The 21,402-nt window shown below is 42.3% G+C and overlaps 1 protein-coding gene across 1 annotated transcript; it reads left to right on the top strand.

Moving 5' to 3' along the window:
- Window positions 1–529: 529 nt before the first annotated feature.
- Window positions 530–20,245, top strand: LOC139422070 (sodium- and chloride-dependent GABA transporter 2-like). Its single transcript, XM_071173216.1, has 14 exons — window positions 530–694; window positions 1,032–1,166; window positions 1,524–1,664; window positions 2,529–2,616; window positions 2,703–2,835; window positions 4,473–4,607; window positions 6,696–6,799; window positions 7,261–7,385; window positions 15,665–15,777; window positions 16,033–16,170; window positions 17,986–18,088; window positions 18,228–18,328; window positions 19,421–19,591; window positions 20,054–20,245. Exons 1-14 carry the CDS (start codon window positions 535–537, stop codon window positions 20,207–20,209), a joined length of 1,803 nt encoding a protein of 600 aa, XP_071029317.1. The 5' UTR covers window positions 530–534; the 3' UTR covers window positions 20,210–20,245.
- The last annotated feature ends 1,157 nt before the right edge of the window (window positions 20,246–21,402 follow it).

The raw sequence follows: 21,402 nt of genomic DNA, 5'->3' as shown, positions 1-21,402 counted from the left end.
CTTACTCTTTACCACAGCCGCAAAGTAAAAATTGTCCATATTGTATAAATGCATGAAAACAAAAAGTGTGGTTAAAATCACATTTTACGAAGATAAATTGTAGAAATAGGTGGGCTTTATGACTTGCCCTATCTCTTCTCCCCTCTCTTTTCACTCGCACACATGTTTACGAAACCACACATCTCTCTCTCTCTCTCTCTCTCTCTCTCTCTCTCTCTCTCTCTCTCTCTCTCTCACACACACACATAAGAAACCACACTCCCTCAGCCCCCTCTCTCGCCACTGCTCTTTCGATCTGCCAGTTTCATTCATATGAGGATTGGTCCTGCACAGTTTTCCTCTAATTCCACCCTTGACCCCATTTAGGACAGGATTGGTGGGTTTGGTTTACACACATATCCTGTCTATATAGCCTTCCGACAGTGACAACGTCAGCTACAACTTCTCAAATCCAAGGAAAACTTTACTTACGCATCCTAAAAAGTATCGGGTACCACCATGAACTACAACGAGAAAAATGACCCCAAACTGCAAATGATGCCCAGCACAGCCAATGGCCAAGCAAAACTAAAGGAGCTGGAAGCGCGGGGAAACTGGGAGAGTAAAGCCGAGTATATTTTAACGGTGATGGGAGCTATAATTGGACCTGGAAACGTGTGGAGATTCCCTTACTTGTGTTACAAAAACGGAGGGGGTGAGTGAAAACGGTTGTCACCAGTTACCACAGCCACAAATTCATAACCACACCTATTTCTACAATTTATCTTCTTAAAATCTAATGTTAAACCTAACTCTAAACTTAAATTAAGACCAAAAAGCACATTTTAGTTTCATGAGTTTTTATGGGAAGCCCTAGCCAATTTGGACTTTGTGGCTGGGGTAACTAGTGGAAACCAGTAAAACTCTGATGTTGTCCAAACGTCGGTCATTGGATCGCATTAGAGCAATGCATTTGATAAACTGTGTGCGTAATTTCGTTAACAGTGACATTTGCGCATATCTTGATTGACCTGATTTTTCGTGTCTGGCAGGTGTGTTCTTCATTCCATATGTTTTGTTCTTGGTGACGTGCGGGATCCCGCTATTCTTCCTGGAGACTTCTCTGGGACAATACACCAGCCAGGGAGGAATAACATGTTGGAGGAAGATATGTCCGCTATTTGAGGGTAAACCTTTTTATGTTGGCGCATGGGGAAACATCAAATACTTATTTTCTAGTTATCCTAACTATTCTTATTTTCTAGTTATCCTAACTATTCTGTCATTTACCCACAAAGGCCCATCGGTGCTCAAGAAAATGCCTAACGTATGCACAGGTTTCCCAAGTCAGGACCCCACGTACAACTTATTATATGCATTGTATGAACAGTAGAAAGTATAGCACACAAATTAATCCCTACATTTAATCTACTTGTACGTTTTTATTAAATATATGTACCGCTACAACCATTTTGGGACAACTAAGATTTTCACAATCTGTATTAAAATGGTGCGGAGTGCTAAAACATGTTATTTTCCCACAGGTATGGGCTACGCCTGTAACCTTGTCATCTCATTCAGTGCCACCTCCTACATTGTGATCTTGGCATGGGCCTTTTTCTATCTCTTCTCCTCCTTCAGTGCAGAGCTACCCTGGGCAAGCTGCGGAAACTGGTGGAACACTGGTAAGAGACTCAAAGACTCAATCATGGACACTCTTACTGACAGTTGTGGCTGCTTTGCGTGATGTATTGTTGTCTCTATCTTCTTGCCCTTTGTGCTGTTGTCTGTGCCCAATAATGTTTGTTCTGCTACCATGTTGTGCTGCTACCATGTTGTATTGCTACCATGCTGTTGTCATGTTGTGTTGCTACCATGCTGTTGTCATGTGTTGCTGCCATGCTATGTTGTTGTCTTATAGGTCTCTCTTTATGTAGTGTTGTGTTGTCTCTCTTGTCGTGATGTGTTTTTTGTCCTATATTTTTATTTCATTTATTTTTCTTTTCATTCCCAGCCCCCATCCCCACAGGAGGCATTTTGCCTTTTGGTAGGCCGACATTGTACATAATAATTTGTTCTTAACTGACTTGCCTAGTTAAATAAAGGTGAAATAAAAATAAATAAAATAAAACAAGGCATGGGGAGAGGTCATAAGAGGCATGGGGAGGGGTCAAAGAGTTTGAGTTACCAGCGTACAACATTAATTAACAGAGAGGGGCCATAACTGGCAGTTAACCAAAGATAATTAGGTGGACCATTCCTTTGTGATTATTACATTTGTTTATTAAAGTTTAAGCTGTTGTACCCTGTTATTTTATTACACCATTTAAAAAAAAATGTGTTATCTCATTACCATTAACTATTGCCAAAACAAGGATGATTTAGTACCAGGCCTTAAAGTTTGTGAACTACATTTTTTTTTAACAAACTATATCTTGTAATACTATACCATGATATGGGGAGGTACAATGTAAGGAGGGTCAATCAAAAAGTTGAATTGTCAATTTCCAATGTGTGTTACATGTACCAAATCAACTTGTCTGCCCTAGACTCATGCATGGATGACAGCAAGCAGAATCGCAGCACCAACCTGACATCAAGACAGAATACCACACTACCAGTCATGGAGTTTTGGGAGTAAGCAGCCCCCCTTACTTTACGCATGTGACGTGTTGCGCAGGATTCCCTCACCTTCTCTCTCTCTCTCTCTCTCTCTCTCACAGACGCAGGGTGCTGAACATTTCCGGGGGGATCGAGGAGATGGGCAACATCAGATGGGAGCTGGCGCTGTGTCTCCTTCTCACCTGGGTCATCTGTTACTTCTGTGTCTGGAAGGGAATTAAGTCCACAGGCAAGGTGAGAATCAATTAATACTAACTGACCTCTATGAACATACCCACTCTATTTCCACAGTGGCATTGTGTGTGATATCCAGTATCACACTATTGTAACTACTACATCTACTGGTTAGAATGTGGTATGGTTATTTTTTATCTACGTTTTATCTACGAATTTTGTATGTGCAGTAACTGATGCAACTGATGTCCTTGAGTCCCCTGCTTGTACCTTCCCAGCAAAAATGACCCAATTAGCCCCATGTGGGTATTATTTGGGCACGGGCTAGCCCACGCCAAGCCCACACCAACCCAATATGGGCTAGCCCACACCAACCGATACTGATTAGCCCACACCAATCCCACATCAGCCCAACATGGACCCTGTTCTTTTTATGAATGGCTCTGCCCTGGTGTGAGTGGTCAGCTCCACAATGACTGCCAAACACAAATGAAGGCATGGTGTTAGCATTAAAAGCACCAACCCTTAGTGTAGCAATCAATAAAAACATACGCCCTGATACACCGTTGTCTTTGCCGCCTTAGCCATATTGTCAATCTATCGTCAATGCGTTTACTCCTATTGATAGAGTTAATCTCACGATCTCGACAAAACAACTTTTGTTAAGCCGGGATCATGAGAAAATTATCTTGTGATCTCGATAAAACAGCTTTAATGTCGTGATCATGAAATAAATAATCTCGACATGACAAGGGATTTTGCATTTTGTAAATAAGGCATTTCTGTTTTTAATTTTTTTAAACATTTGCAAATATGTCTAAAATCCTGTTTATGCTTTGTTATTATGGGGTATTGTGTGTAGATTAATACATTTGATCCATTTTAGAATAAGGCTGTAATGTAACAAAAAAATGAAAAAGTCAAGGGGTCTGAATACTTTCGGAATGCACTGTATGTCCTCTCTGGACTTCCGAATGGGAATAAAATACTAAAATACTTAATACAAAGCCCAGCTAGAAGAGGGGCTCATTGGAAGATTTGGGGGCATGGTTTGCAAGTAATTATTTTTGTGCAACCGTAACAGAGTGTGTTGTTCCAGTTTGTGTTCTGTTGTGTGAAGCCCAATTTTTTGTGCATGTGACATATGAGAAACTAAACAGTTTCTTTTGTAAAACATATATGTATGATGTTAACAACTTGTTTGTCTTTCGGAGTTCAATGTATCTCGTTCCCTAAAAAATACCTTCAAGAATTGAAAAGTATGCCATTCATGCATTAAACTAAATTGTAATAAATAAACACATTCCTTTTAAATAGCAAAGGCGCATCGGCACAATGTGGGCAGCCTAAAATGCCAATATGTTTGCTGGGTTTTAACTCACCCTTTAAGTCACTGAGAAAACCATATCACCTCAACGTTAAAGATCCTGAGATTTGTTGTTGAGCCTTTTTTTCTTCGGGAAAATGTGTTCTGTGAGCTATACAGTACATTTTGTACTGATTTCTTGGCACAGCATTGTACATATCCGTAAGTTTATCTATATTAGTGCACATTATAACTTGTTGTCTTACTCAATGACTTCACTCTGACTGCATATAGTCTCCACCAATTCAATATGACCATAACTCCTTCTACAAACTGACAGGGTTGTGTAGATTACAATGTACTAAGTTATTTCTGTTATCTCTCCTGTCAGGCTGCTTACTTTACGGCCACATTCCCATATGCCATGCTCCTGGTCCTGCTGGTCCGCGGTGTCACTCTGCCTGGAGCCATAGACGGCATCATCTTTTACATTTACCCTGACATCTCCCGCCTCACAGACCCACAGGTAGACCAACAGTACATGGCTTGACACACACGCACACAGAAACACACACACCATCATTATAATCATCATCATCACCGGCGATCACTCGGGGTCGAGTATGATTGTTCTTCTGGTGGATCCTGCTTGTGGGTCTTCAGATGGCTGAATATGCCAATCCGGGAGCCGCACATTTTGGTGCTGTGTGGGCAAGGTTGAGTAGTGGTGGTGGATGGTGGTTGGGCCTTCTTGATGGAAATGTTCTTCTTTCGAAGTTGCCGCTTGTCATAAGCTGCACGGCGAAGATCTTCATAAGTGCTTCACCCTCATGGAGAGTTTTCCTCCATTGTCGACCTGTCTTTTTACAGTGTGCTCTCAACTGGAATATGTCTTGATGTTTTGATGTTATCCTCGTACCGCTTATTTTGTCCGCCCGGGGAACTCTTCCCTTAGTTTAGTTGTGAGTACAGCACCTGTTTCTGGAGGCAGGAGTTGGGCATCCTAACAAAATGGTCAGTCCATCTGAGCTGGTTTTGGGTGGTGGTGATGCTCTTCATGTTCGGGCCACCTCCAGGAAACTGATGTTTGTGCGCTTGTCTTGAGAATGCTCCACTGGCACAGCTTAGATGGTGGCGTATTAAGTGTTGTGTCAGTGTTATTTCCTGGTAGTTGCTGGTTGAAAATGCAATACATACTACACAGGACCTTCTGATGCCTGTTTGAATGGGCATCAGTTTCGGTTTGCATGGTGATGGTTAATAGACCAATAACAAAGAGGGTTCCATACGTCTATGCAAATAACATATCGTATTAAGTTCCCCCTTTTGTAAGGTCTTTACAGTGGTTGCTTCTTGCATTTGCCACGCAGTGAAAAGTCATGTCCATGGTGACTTTGTTGGGTGAAAGCCACACTGACATTCTGGGAGAATTTCTTCTGACAGGGAAAGGAGTCAGTTGCCCAGTATGCGGGAAAGTGTTTTTCTGGTGGTGGACATAAGGGAGATGCCTCCCTCATGTCCACCAAAAAATTGTGATGATTAGGGTGTCCCTGAGTTCTGCAGGGATTTCCTCCTTGTCCTTGATCTTAAAGAGCAAGGCATGTACTGTATGTGATCTAGGAGATCTGGCCCGCCTTCCTTTAGGATTTCCACTGGAATCCTATCAGGACCAGTGGCCTTGTTGTCCCTCATCTTCCTGATGGCATCTTGCAACTCCTGCAGGTTGGGTAGTTATCCTATGTCCTCCTTTGTGCTTCACTCTCAACTGCCCTCTCAACCGTTGTCTTTCTGTTGAGGAGCTCTTTGAAGTAGTCTTTCCAATGGGATTGGATGGATTCGTCATCCTTTAGCAACTTTGGCCCACCTTTGGAGCGGATTGGGTTTAGGCCGCGGTAACTGTTAAGTTCATGTTTTAAGTATCCCAATATTTCTATTTACGGGGCTATCACTCAGTCAAGAGTGCGCATGCACAGGAAGTCTAGTCGTTGATGGACTTAGCCTCGAGTGTAATGGTGACCTTTGATGGTGTTCATACGGTGTAGTAAACTTTGTTAAACTGGAACCTTGTCGTTGTGTCATTTCGAGTTAACAGTAACTGGGTCCACATACCACCTTCATGGAGTCGAAAAAGCCTCCGGAATCTCCAGAGTCTGCTAGTTGCTGGATCTCCAGTGCCTTTCCTGTCCATTTGTTCTTTAGTTCCCTTACCCGGTGTTCTTTAGTTCCTTCTTCCCCCTGGCGTGAGTTTCTCTTCTGGTAAAGCAGTTGATGTCGTTGTGCCAGGCGCAGGATGTTCTCCGCTTGGTGTTAATGAGCTGTTCAATTTCTGAGTCCTTCTTCATCATTAGGGTGTTCTTGCAGGTGTTGAGGATGGTGGACTTGATCATGCTCCACTGTGTTTCAGTATCCTCATATTTTTTGGGCAGTTTTGCACTGAGAACAGACTGGAGGTGTTGCCGTTTGGTGGCGTCACCCAGACTTTCGATGTCAAGCCTTTGCCGGCTCAGCACGCGCACACACACGCAAACAAACAAACAAACAAACAAACAAACAAGAATCATAATATCTCCATGAATTGAATGTTATGTGTAATATGCTATTCATCCCATCTAAGGTGTGGATGGATGCAGGCACACAGATTTTCTTCTCCTATGCTATCAGCTTGGGCTTTCTCACATCCCTGGGCAGCTACAACAGTTACAACAACGACTGCTACAAGTGAGTCACTGGCGTAGGGATGTATAGAGGACACACATGCCACAAACCTCACTTTTTTAGTATGGGCAGCACCATTGAAGTATTTCAGCATTTTTAAAGTAGTCAACCGGGTGGGACTTCCTATGTGGGATCACAGGTCAGTAGGAGGGATCAGCCAATGACTTATACTCCTGAGCAAACATTCCTGCACTACAGGTGGCAGTAAATCACCAACCTTAAAGCTGCCCATGCTCTCACAGAAGCAATACATACAAAGATAAGGAGTGTGCCCTCTTTCCAACTCTATGGTCTCCGGAGTGTCAGTGAAACCCACCCCCAGTCTGACTGCTTGACACTGACTAAAAATAAATACTGCAGATTTATAGGATTAAGAGACTTTGGGAATCACTCGCAAGTTATAAAGTATCTCCAGGCCAAAGATAGATCACTATTTCCCATGTAATTTGTTTTTTTTCCCCCAGGGACTGTTTTTACCTGTGTCTTCTAAACAGTGGCACCAGCATCGTGTCAGGCTTTGCAATCTTCTCTGTTTTGGGCTTCATGACCTATGAACAGGGGGTGTCCATTGAAGAGGTGGCTGAGTCAGGTAAACGTTGATACTGTAACAGACAAGAGAGATGGATTTTACCATTAGAATGTTTGACATTATTCCATAGAAGATCATAATGCCGTAAAAGCCAAAGGTCACAGATGGTTCACACCAAATTCATCCACAATGACTGTGAAAACTTCTTATAGTAAGTAATCTTCTTTAAATAATTGTTTTATATTTGGTTTCTATATGTGACCGACCACCTCGATTTGGTCTTATGTAGCAACATTTGAAATGGTTGGAAACTCAGAGCTACAAAATGGCATATCATACACAACAGTTGAGGAACAATGGGAAAGTAATTCTGCTTTGAAAGTAGATTGATTTGTAACCCCACTTTTGAGAAAATGGCTCTTGAATATTTTGGGACACCTACTGGAGAGCTCTTCTTTGTCTACACCTATTCAGCATCGTTCACACCCTCTTAAGCCTTAGCCCCACCCATCTCTTTAAGGATTCACATGTCAGGCCATGTGCTAAACAGAGTGAGTAAGGTAGTGTAGTAAACAACCAAAGATTTCAAGACTAAAAGTGGTGAAAGAGCCTACAATAAGGAAAAACTCCAGGTAAAAATGCACTTTATCTAGTCCTTGGCCTATATCCTAATCTGACTTTGGTGCAGGTCATGTTGTTCTTCACATTACCGTTTCTAGTAAACACACACCATATCAAATAAAATCAACGTTTATTTGTCACATGCACAGGATACAGAAGGCATAAACGGTACAGTGAAATTGTTACTTGCATATATGCATTGTGGCAATATCAAAAATAGAGAGTGTCCAGATAAAAATATTGTTTAAATATTTTATCATCGTTAGATGATGCTTGATGTGTCATAAATAATTGCTATAGGCACCCCCCAGCCACATCTAGCTAACTGGATGGGACACTTTTGTCTAGACACATACACATGTTCATGAAATACAATAGATGGCCGTAATCACCCCCAGACACACCTGGCTAACTTGATGGGTCATGTAGCTAGCTCGCTAGCTAGCGAAAGAATAAACCATAATCCCAACCCATACTACTAGATATACTGATTGTCATAGATAACCACCATGCATGAAATGCTGTGGTATGAATCTGTAAGTAGCTAAAGCTAACCAACTAGGTCCAATGTTAGCTAGCTAGCTAACATTAGGCTATAACTAGCAATGCCAATGGATTTCTGAGATACAAATAAAATGACTACACAGATCATACACGTAACTTTAGCTAGCGAGCCAGCGAGCTATGTTCGCTAGTTAGTGAACAGTATGCTTTAACTTGCAATTAGAGTGACTTTCTGGCAAAATTAGGCTCGTAATTAAATCATTTTATTTGTATTTACAGATGGCATTCAGGTTTGTTATTAAGGCACATGAAAGTTCACATGTTCCAAAAGGTAGTTCTGCCAAAAAACGCATTTTGATAAATAATAAAAAATAATTATGTTCAAATGCCTCTCCTGTGAAGTAGTGACGTGTGACATATGCCTAGCTTCCTGAAACGGGTCACATGTGTGTGTAACGGTTTTCCTCCTCTTCTGAGGAGGAGTAGGAAGGATCGGACCAATATGCAGCGTGGTACGTGTCCATGTTAATATTTATTTAAACTGAACACAAAAACAAAATAACAAGAGAACGAACGAAAACGAAACAGTTCTGTCTGGCAGACAACTACCCACAAATCATAGTGGGAAATCAGGCTGACTAAGTATGGTTCTCAATCAGAGACAACCATAAACAGCTGCCTCTGATTGGGAACCATACCAGGCCAAACACAGAAATACAAAAACATAGAACAACACATAGAATGCCCACCCCAACTCACGCCCTGACCAAACTAAAATAGAGACATAAAAAAGGAACTGAGGTCAGGACGTGACATTGTGTTTGTTTACTGAGCCATTTGTGTAACAAATTGGACATACAGTATATAATTTCTGAGGATAATACATCCGCAATACAGTTAACAAAAAAATGTGTCCATTTGTGTGTGCCCATTAGAGTTAAATATTTTCCGTAATTTTACAAATGTTCCATCCCGAGAATAAATCACTTTTCTCCAAGGTATTTCCCTCGAAAACCGGAAGTGTAATTCAAAAGCATTATAAAGCATATGCAGTGCCTTCTGAAAAAATTCAGACACCTTGACTTTTTCCACATTTTGTATTGTTACAGCCTTTTTCTAAAATGGATTCAGACCCTTTGCTATGAGACTCGAAATTGAGCTAAGGTGCATCCTGCTTCCATTGATCATCCTTGAGATGTTTCTACAACTTCATTGGAGTCCTCCTGTGGTAAATTAAATTGACTGGATATGATTTAGAAAGGCACACACCTGTCTATATAAGGTCTCTTAGTTGACAGTGCATGTCAGAGCAAAAACTAAGCCATGACGTCAAAGGAATTGTCCGTAGAGCTCTGAGACAGGATTGTGTCGAGGCAAAGGTCTGGAGAAGGGTACCAAAACGTTTCTGCATCCATTGAAGGTCCCCAAGAACACAGTGGCCTCCATCATTCTTAAATGGAAGAAGTTTGGAACCACCAAGACTCTTCCAAGAGCTGGACGCCCATCCAAAGTGAGCAATCGGGGGAGAAGTGCCTTGGTCAGGTAGGTGACCAAGAACCCAATCGTCACTTTGACAGAGCTCTAGAATTCCTCCGTGGAGATGGGAGAACCTTCCAGAAGGACAACCATCTCTCTAGCTACCAACCAGGCCTTTATGGTAGAGTGGCCAGACAGAAGCCACTCCTCAGTAAATGGCACATGACAGCCCCCTTTTAGTTTGCCAAAAGGCACCTAAAGACTCTCAGACCATGAGAAACAAGATTCTCTGGTCTGATGAAACCAAGATTGAACTCTTTGGCCTGAATGCCAAGTACCACGTCTGGAGGAAACCTGGCACCATCCCTACGATGAATCATGGTGGTGGCAGCATCATGCTGGGGGGATGTTTTTCAGCGGCAGGGACTGGGAGCCTAGTCAGGATTCAGGCAAAGATGGAGCAAAGTACAGAGAGATCCTTGATGAAAACCTGCTCCAGAGTGCTCAGGACCTCAGACGAAGATTCACCTTCCAGCATGACAACGACACTAAGCACACAGCCAAGACAATGCAGGAGTGGCTTTGGGACAAGTCTCTGAATGTCCTTGAGTGGCCCAGCCAGAGCCCGGACTTGAACCCGATCAAACATCTCTGGAGAGACCTGAAAATAGCTGTACAGTGACGCTCCACATCCAACCTGACAGAGCTTGAGAGGAACCGCAGAGAAGAATGGGAGAAACTCCCTAAATACAGGTATGCCAAGCTTTTAGGGTCATACCCAAGAACACTCAAGGCTGTAATCACTGCCAAAGATGCCTCAACAAAGTACAGAGTAAAGGGTCTGAATACATATGTAAATGAAACTCCAACAGGCTCGAGAGGTGAAGGTTGAGTCGTGCCTCCTCCGAAACATGACCCGCAAAACCACACTTCTTAACACCTGCCTGCTTAACCCAGACACCAAATGTGTCGGAGGAAACACTATTCACCTGATGACCTAAGTAAGCCTGCAGGCACCCTGCCCGAAACAAGGAGTCTCTAGAACATGATGAACCAAGTAAACCCCTCCAGCCATACCCTCCCCTAACCCGGATGATGCTGGGCAAATTGTGCGCCGCCCTATGGGACTCCCGATCACGGCCGGTTGTGATACAGCCCGAGATCGAGCCAGGGTCTGTAGTGACGCCTCTAGCACTGCGATGCAGTGCCTTAGACCGCTGCACCATTCGGGAGCCCTTTGATTGGAGCTTTGATCAAACATTTTATCCTGATGCTACCTGAGCCTGATGAGCCATATATTAAATACATTTTATGAGCCCTACATTAAAGACATTTCATGAGCCCAAGCCCAAAAAAAGCCCAAATGATTGTGCCATTATCCAATACATACTGTATATGTTATATTGGCTAGTGCACATTAAGCCCAGAAAAAAAATACATGAAAAAAAACATAAAAGCCCATAGATGGAGCTAGCTATATGCTCTCTTGGTTAAAAACATTTAACAAGCTCCAGTTGGCTGATCATTTTTTAGTGTGAACTGTATTACTGTACTGTATTATACTGTATTATATGGACTGGAATTACGCACCTCGTTTAAAACCATTAAAAATAAATTACAAGTATAGGCTAGCAAATGTGATTTTAATTTTAAACTATAATGGGGCCTATTTGTATAATTGACTCATATACACCTTTCATAATATTTCCTCCAATGTTATTAGCCGACCTCCTTTTCCTCTCTCTAGTGTTGCTTCATGCCTTCCTTGCTTTCAACAGTTAAATTAAATATGTTTTGTTCTTATCTGCATAATTCTAGTGACATCCTTGAATAATATAGGACTAGGATGAGATGCAGAAGGTTTTCACTTCTCTTCACAAAGATTGAATGGTTATGGGTCTGAATAAATAACTGTTATTATAGCCTACCGCCATCACTGGTTCCCTCTTCTTTCAAACTACCTGAGAGTTCTATTGGCTGCTGTATTTAACATTCAGCAAACAAGAGCTTGCGTCCCTCTTCGAATATTCAAGAAATGCTTAAAAAAAAAGAATGTCCAGCAAGCTATTCTAGTCTACCTGTTCCTGCATGGGACTCTAGGAGCTAAGGAGCATTTTTTAAGGAGAGAGGCCAGCGGAGCACAGGTGCGTGCGTATTGTGCCAGAGACAGAGGCTATACATTAGAAGTTTATGTCACACCCTGGCCATAGAGAGGCTTTTATTCTCTATTTTTGTTAGGCCAGGGTGTGACTATGGTGGGCATTCTAGTTTCTTTATTTCTATGTTTTCTGTTTCTATGTTTTGGCAGGGTATGGTTCTCAATCAGGGACAGCTGTCTATCCTTGTCTCTGATTGGGAATCATACTTAGGCAGCCCTTTTTCCACCTTAGTTGTGGGTAGTTGACTTTGTTAGTGGCCTGTATAGCCCTAGTAAGCTTCACGTTAGTTTTTGTTGTTTCTTGTTGGCGACATTCATAATAAAGAGAAATGTACACTCACCACGCTGCACCTTGGTCCGGTCATTTCCCTGATGACGTTCGTGACAGCTTATTATGCATTATATTACTGTATCATAGGCTACCTGTCAAAATAATAAAAGTTACCATGATGAGATGATGCATTGTGAACTGCGTTCCACACTGAGATAGGCTGTCTGTACCCAACCTGAGCGTTGATGATTCATCATGCATTAAGCAGAGAGAAGGCCGTAGAGAAGCCAGATTTATATTTTAACAGTTCAATTTCACGTCATGCTGTTCATATAAATAATTATAATTTACCAGTTTCTCACAGTTATTTTTCCCGGAAGAAGGAAATGGTTTTGGGTGGTTAATATCTGTAAATCTTGGCAACCGGGTTCCCGCCATTCATCCCTAGTGAGCATGCCTAATTTCATATGTCAAATCAAGATCAAATCAAATTTATTTATATAGCCCTTCGTACATCAGCTGATATCTCAAAGTGCTGTACAGAAACCCAGCCTAAAACCCCAAACAGCAAGCAATGCAGGTGTAGAAGCACGGTGGCTAGGAAAAACTCCCTAGAAAGGCCAAAACCTAGGAAGAAACCTAGAGAGGAACCAGGCTATGTGGGGTGGCCAGTCCTCTTCTGGCTGTGCCGGGTGGAGATTATAACAGAACATGGCCAAGATGTTCAAATGTTCATAAATGACCAGCATGGTCGAATAATGATAAGGCAGAACAGTTGAAACTGGAGCAGCAGCACGGCCAGGTGGACTGGGGACAGCAAGGAGTCATCATGTCAGGTAGTCCTGGGGCATGGTCCTCCGAGAGAGAGAAAGAAAGAGAGAAGGAGAGGATTAGAGAACGCACACTTAGATTCACACAGGACACCGAATAGGACAGGAGAAGTACTCCAGATATAACAAACTGACCCTAGCCCCCCGACACATAAACTACTGCAGCATAAATACTGGAGGCTGAGACAGGAGGGGTCAGGAGACACTGTGGCCCCATCCGAGGACACCCCCGGACAGGGCCAAACAGGAAGGATATAACCCCACCCACTTTGCCAAAGCATTGCCCCCACACCACTAGAGGGACATCTTCAACCACCAAATTACCATCCTGAGACAAGGCTGAGTATAGCCCACAAAGACCTCCGCCACGGCACAACCCAAGGGGGGGGGGGGGGGGGCGCCAACCCAGACAGGATGACCACATCAGTGAATCAACCCACTCAGGTGACGCACCCCCTTCAGGGATGGCATGAGAGAGCCCCAGTAAGCCAGTGACTCAGCCCCTGTAATAGGGTTAGAGGCAGAGAATCCCAGTGGAAAGAGGGGAACCGGCCAGGCAGAGACAGCAAGGGCGGTTCGTTGCTCCAGAGCCTTTCCGTTCACCCTCCCACTCCTGGGCCAGACTACACTCGATCATATGACCCACTGAAGAGATGAGTCTTCAGTAAAGACTTAAAGGTTGAGACCGAGTTTGCGGTCTATAGGAGAAAGCCCTGCCTCCGGCTGTTTGCTTAGAAATTCTAGGGACAATTAGGAGGCCTGCGTCTTGTGACCGTAGCGTACGTGTAGGTATGTACGGCAGGACCAAATCAGAGAGATAGGTAGGAGCAAGCCCATGTAATGCTTTGTAGGTTAGCAGTAAAACCTTGAAATCAGCCCTTGCTTTGACAGGAAGCCAGTGTAGAGAGGCTAGCACTGGAGTAATATGATCACATTTTTTGGTTCTAGTCAGGATTCTAGCAGCCGTATTTAGCACTAACTGAAGTTTATTTAGTGCTTTATCCGGGTAGCCGGAAAGTAGAGCATTGCAGTAGTCTTACCTAGAAGTGACAAAAGCATGGATTAATTTTTCTGCATCATTTTTGGACAGAAAGTTTCTGATTTTTGCAATGTTACGTAGATGGAAAAGAGCTGTCCTTGAAATGGTCTTGATATGTTCTTCAAAAGAGAGATCAGGGTCCAGAGTAACGCCGAGGTCCTTCAGTTTTATTTGAGACAACTGTACAACCATTAAGATTAATTGTCAGATTCAACAGAAGATCTCTTTGTTTCTTGGGACCTAGAACAAGCATCTCTGTTTTGTCCGAGTTTAAAAGTAGAAAGTTTGCAGCCATCCACTTCCTTATGTCTGAAACACATGCTTCTAGTGAGGGCAATTTTGGGGCTTCACCATGTTTCATTGAAATGTACAGCTGTGTGTCATCCGCATAGCAGTGAAAGTTAACATTATGTTTTCGAATAACATTCCCAAGAGGTAAAATATATAGTGAAAACAATAGTGGTCCTAGAACGGAACCTTGAGGAACACCGAAATTTACAGTTGATTTGTCAGAGGACAAACCATTCACAGAGACAAACTGATATCTTCCTGACAGATAAGATCTAAACCAGGCCAGAACTTGTCTGTGTAGACCAATTTGGGTTTCCAATCTCTCCAAAAGAATGTGGTGATCGATGGTATCAAAAGCAGCACTAAGGTCTAGGAGCACGAGGACAGATGCAGAGCCTCGGTCCGATGCCATTAAAATGTCATTTACCACCTTCACAAGTGCCGTCTCAGTGCTATGATGGGGTCTAAAACCAGACTGAAGCATTTCGTATACATTGTTTGTCTTCAGGAAGGCAGTGAGTTGCTGCGCAACAGCCTTTTCTAAAATTTTTGAGAGGAATGGAAGATTCGATATAGGCCGATAGTTTTTTATATTTTCTGGGTCAAGGTTTGGCTTTTTCAAGAGAGGCTTTATTACTGCCACTTTTAGTGAGTTTGGTACACATCCGGTGGATAGAGAGCCGTTTATTATGTTCTTTCAGTAGTTTAGTTGGAATAGGGTCCAGTATGCAGCTTGAAGGTTTAGAGGCCATGATTATTTTCATCATTGTGTCAAGAGATATAGTACTAAAACACTTGAGCGTCTCTCTTGATCCTAGGTCCTGGCAGAGTTGTGCAGACTCAGGACAACTGAGCTTTGAGGGAATACGCAGATTTAAAGAGGAGTCCGTAATTTGCTTTCTAATAATCATAATCTTTTCCTCAAAGAAGTTCATGAATTTATCACTGCTAAAGTGAAAGTCATCCTCTCTGTATGTGTGTACGTTGCATGTACATGCTGGGCGAGACCAGCCACGGGTGAGGTCAGGTTTAGGCCATGTGTTCAGTCAGTGTGTGCAGTTATGTGTAGTCAGCGTGCACTGTAGTGACACAAATTGGACAGTGTGCAGTGATTGAGTGTACTCAGTCAGTGTTCCTATCTTTGTACAGGTCCTGGGCTGGCATTTATTGTGTACCCTCGAGCAGTAGCCATGATGCCCATGTCTCAGATCTGGTCTGCCTGTTTCTTCATCATGATCATCCTTCTGGGTCTGGATAGCCAGGTAAGTGTCCCTCTTTCTCCCATGCATACTGAAGCTTTTTGTCAATTGTCATTGTCAACTGTTTGTCAAACATGGCTTAACAGGTCTGGGCTTAAATTCTGTTTCAATTCAGGAATGAAGTCAACTCCAATTTTATTTTATTTCTATGTGTTTACATTTTAAGGAGAAAATATAAGTTTGTCTTTAATTGAAATGGAATTGACCATAAAGGACATAAACTCAAACTATCCATCTAATCTCGCTCTCCTTCTCTAGTTTGTTGGTCTGGAGTGTTTGATGACATCTGTTGTGGATCTGTTCCCTACCTATCTGCGCCGTGAGTTCAGGAGAGAGCTGCTGTTGCTGGCTATCTGCACAATAGGCTTCATACTTGGGCTTGCCCTGGTCACAGAGGTAAGATACCAATGCATCACCCATACTGTTAGTCTATGACTAGTGCCTGGTGTTTTACCAGGGGTCGTATTCATAAAGCGTCTCAGAGAAGGAGTGCTGATCTAGGGATCATAAACTGATCCAAGATACAGGCCCTTGACTGGTCATGTTCCTGAACATGCCCAAACTGTATTCATACACCCACACATGTTGTTTGTTGGTATATAAGGTTTGGGAGTAGTGACTATAAGTGTGTATAGGTACAATGCAGTCGCTAAGTATTCAAGTCCCTTGCCTTGTTCCACATTTTGTTATGTTACCTTATTCTAAAATGTATTTAAAAAAATAAATCCCCTCATCAATCTACACACAATACCCCATAGTGACAAAGCAAAAACAGGTTTAGAAATTTTACATATGAATAAAAATAAAAATAAACTGAAATATCACATTTACATACAGTAAGTATTCAGACACTTTACTCAGTACTTTGTTGAAGCACCTTTGGCAGCGATTACAGCCTTGAGTCTTCTTGGGTATGACGCTACAAGCTTGGACACCTGTATTTGGGGAGTTTCTCACATTCTTCTCTGCTGATCCTCACAAGCTCTGTCAGGTTGGATGTGGAGCATTGCTGCACAGCTATTTTCAGGGCTTCAGAGATATCCAAAGTCCAGGCTCTGGCTTGGCCACTCAAGGACATTTGGAGACCTTTCCGGAAGCCACTCCTGCATTGTCTTGGCTTTGTGCTTAGGGTCGTTGTCCTGTTGGAAGGTGAACCTTCCCCCTAGTCTGAGGACCTGAGCGCTCTGGAGCAGGTTTACATCAAAGGAACTCTGTACTTTGCTCTGTTCATCTTTCCCTCGATCCTGACTAGGCTCCCACTCCTTGCCGCTGAAAAACTTCTCCACAGCATGATGCTGCCACCACCATGCTTGACCGTAGGGATGGTGCCAGGTTTCCTCCAGATGTGACGCTTGGCATTCAGGCCAAAGAGTTCAATCTTGGTTTCATCAGACCAGAGAATCTTGTTTCTCATGGTCTGAGAGTCCTTTACGTGCCTTTTGGCAAACTCCAAGCAGGCTGTCATGTGCCTTTTTACTGAGGAGTAGCTTCCGTCTAGCCACTCTACCATAAAGGCCTGATTGGTGGAGTGCTGCAGAGAAGGTTGTCCTTCTGGAAGGTTCTGGAACTCTGGAGCTCTGGAGCTCTCACCCAATTGCTCAGTTTGGCCGGGCGGGCAGCTCTAGAAAGTGTCTTGGTGGTTCCAAACTTGTTCCATTTAAGAATGATGGAGGCCATTGTGTTCTTTGGGACTTTCAATACTCCAGAAGTGTGTTGGTACCCTTCCCAGATCTGTGCTTTGAAACAATCCTTTCTCAAAGCTCTACGGACAACCTTCGACCTCATGGCTTAGTTTTTGCACTGTCAACTGTGGGACCTTATATAGACAGGTGTGTGCCTTTCCAAATCATGTCCAATCAATTTAATTTACAACAGGTGGACTCCAATCAAGTTGTAGAAACATCTCAAGGATGATCAATGGAAACAGGATGCACCTGAGCTCAATTTCGAGTCTCATAGCAAAGGGTCTGAATCCTTATGTAAATAATATTTTTTATTTTTTATTTAAATAAATTAGCAAAAATGTCTAAAAACCTGTTTTCACTATCATTATGTGGTATTTTGTGTAGATTAATGAGGATTTTTTTTTATTTAATACATTTTAGAATAAAGCTGTAACAAAATGTGGAAAAAAATCAAAAAACATTGGGTATGTTGAAGTGTTGTGTTTGGTGTGGGTAAAGTCATGACAAGGTTTTGTTTTTACTCCAGGGAGGAATGTACCTTCTTCAGCTGCTAGACCACCATGTGTGCAGTGGGACCACCCTGCTACTGCTGGCCATTTGTCAGTCTGTCTGCATCGCCTGGGTCTATGGTGAGTCGTACACTCCCTATAGGTCATAGCAACGTACTCACTTTAGAATAACGGCATCTGTCTGAAGACAATAGGGAATTCAACCAATGGTGACATGGTGATTTGTGACTTTTTGTGACGTGCCCCCCTTGAACTATAGGTGCTGAACGTTTCTATGGTAACATCAGTGATATGATTGGCTACAGACCTCTGCCTTTGATGAAGTACTGCTGGCTCTACATCACTCCTACAGTGTGCACAGTAAGGATTCAGTAATCAAAGGGCTAATATTAGTACTATGCATGCCAGTATCACTTCTTGTTTTTATAAGAAACATTAATGTGTTGGTAATTCCAAATTGTATGCCTTGTCAACTGTCAACACCAGGGAAATTCAACACCAGGGACAGCTGAAGTCAATATTAAATGAATAATTATGTATTGTCAGCAAGCTGGAGATGTTCCAACAAACGTAGTGCACCATAGTACAGGTCGGTCAGGAGCTCTGTCGGGGCAGTCCCATTGGTTCTCCTATATACTGCTTACACAGACACGTTATATTAGCATGATTTACAATATCCTTTATTCATCGTTAATTCATCAAACATTTACTTGGATCCATTTCAATTTTGGACACTATTCCACGTAATGGAAACAGATTATTGTTTTAGATGACATAACCTTCTTACTTAAATCACTGGTGCTACCCAAACTATAGAATTGAGTAATAATAATTTGAAATGGTAAAAAAAAATGTCTCTTATTCAATTATTCATACAGCACACAGCGCTGACACGCACACTTACCCCACCAGACATGTCGCCAGGGGTCTTTTCACAGTCTCCAGGTCCAGAACAAATTCAACGTACAGTATTATAGAGAGCCATGAGTGCATGGAACTCCCTTCAATCTTATATAGCGCAAGGGAACAGAAAACCTGGTTTCAAAAAACAGAGTAACACCTCGCAGCACAATGCCTCTCCCCCATGTGACCTACTTGTGTGTATGTACTGACATGTATGTGTAGCTGATAGATTCACACACACACACACACTACATGTTAATGTTTTTAAATGTATGTAAATTGTAAAGTCTTTTGTCTGTAATGTCTTTGTCGTTACGTGTCGGACCCCGGTAAGACTAGCTGTCTCCATTGGCGTCGGCTAATGGGGATCCCAATCAAAACACTGTCTCACTGTCTTGTCTCGCTTTCCGTACACCTCACTCTCTGTGTTTCTCTTTCTGCTTCTCTCTCTGACACGCACACGGTCTTGCCTCATGTCAGATCTCTATGTTGAGAGCGTGAGTGTTAATTTTGTTTTGTAATGAGTTACTTTTCTCTCCCAAACCATAGGCTACCTTCATCTTCTCCATAGTCAAGTACTCACCATTGAAGTTCAGCAACACATATGTTTATCCTGTCTGGGCTAACATCATTGGCTGGTTCATTGCCACTATCTCCCTCTCCTTCATCCCGCTATGGATGGTCTACAAAATGGCCAACAGCAATGGAACCCTGCGCCAGGTGAGCTCAAGTCAATACATTTCAACATCTTTAGACAGTCTTGTCTAGTTTAGGTTAGACTAGTTTATAGTCCCATTCTTTCACATGCGCTCCTATTATGATCCTGCAAGATAATTTTCCTGCTGTGAGAAGCAGGGTCAAATTAAGATCCAAATCTGTAACAGAACAGAACTTAAACCAGTTGGATATGTCAGTAATAGTGATTCGTCAAGCTACACAAATATGACACAAACATGTTGGGGCTGTCAATTAAATTCTTAACACATACATTGTTTCTTATCATGGAGTATAAATAATTGTAATCAACAACTTGAAACTTATGGAAACACAGAATATGTTGTCAGTTGGGTCTGCTATTTCAGATCCTCAATTTAAGTTGTTTTCTTTTCTCCCATCTGTATGAGCTATTTGTCACCCGTCTCATGTTCGACAATATCAGTTTACTGTCTTTATACTTCTCAGCGATTCTCTGTGCTCTGTCGGCCTGTAGACGACCTCCCCGTGAACCACACATGCAGAACAGATGGTCCTCTTCATCTGGCGACCTCTGACGTCGTAAGCTCCAACATGGAGCTGAAGCCTCTCTCCTTCACAGCGGGAGATAAGGACGCACTGTGAACTCTCAGAGAGATGTAAATCTTGAGTCCATTGGCAGTGCCAATGTATAATGTATTGCACATGCAAAAAAATACACGTTTGTTTGTGCTTAGTCTTTACATCGGCAGTGGCGCCATCCAGAAACAGCCACCCACTTGACCCACACATGCATTGTTGGATTTTAGTTTGACGTTTGTCTATACAGAGTGATGTGGAGAACACAGACTCAGAGTCATGTATAGCATCTCTGAATGCAGCCTTTACCTGCACTGCAATGCATCAATGGGACATTGTGCTCCTTTTGTAACCTGGTTCCAAATCTGTTAGTGCTCTTGTTAACTCCATTGCTGTCATTTTCATGCCAAAAATTCCATTAGAGATGAGAGCAGAAGCAGACTGGCACACAGGCAACCCATTTTGTGGAACAAATTAAGCAAGGCAACTATAGATGTGTGTGTGTGAAATGATGGTTTGAAAATCAGAATTGACCTCATATATATCTAGGTGGATTAGATTATATGAAAAAACATTATCTGGGTTTACTCAGCACATATGACATCGGAAAACTGAAATATCAGACTTTATAGTAGCACTTCCTCTTCATTTAGTTTTGACCTCTTCTATTTTCTCTTTGTTTATCTGTGTGCACACAAGTGTATGTCAATGCGTGGGTGATTGCCTGTGCATGTGTAAATGTTTGTGTGTATGTGCTGCAGATTAAATGGATGCTAAAATTAAAATATTCTGTATGTACAGTGGGGCAAAAAGTATTTAGTCAGCCACCAATTGTGCAAGTTCTCCCACTTAAAAAGATGAGAGAGGCCTGTAATTTTCATCATAGGTACACTTCAACTATGACAGACAAAATGAGAAAATAAATCCAGAAAATCGCATTGTAGGATTTTTAATGAATTTATTTGCAAATTATGGTGGAAATTAGTATTTGGTCACCTACAAACAAGCAAGATTTCTGGCTCTCACAGACCTGTAACTTCTTCTTTAAAACCTCTTGATATTCCCCATCCCGGATCCGGGAGCGTAATCATCGCCTGACAATAATTAGCATAACGCAACGGACATAAATATCCCTAGAAAATATTCCTATTCATGAAAATCACAAATGAAACATATTGAGACACAGCTTAGCCTTTTGTTAATCACCCTGTCATCTCAGATTTTCAAAATATGCTTTACATGCTTTAAAGCTAGACAAG

Source organism: Oncorhynchus clarkii, chromosome 12, assembly GCF_045791955.1.
Source record: "Oncorhynchus clarkii lewisi isolate Uvic-CL-2024 chromosome 12, UVic_Ocla_1.0, whole genome shotgun sequence".
Taxonomy (NCBI): Eukaryota; Metazoa; Chordata; class Actinopteri; order Salmoniformes; family Salmonidae; genus Oncorhynchus; species Oncorhynchus clarkii.
Note: the sequence above shows the minus strand (reverse complement) of the source record. Positions and strands in the feature narration are given on the sequence as shown.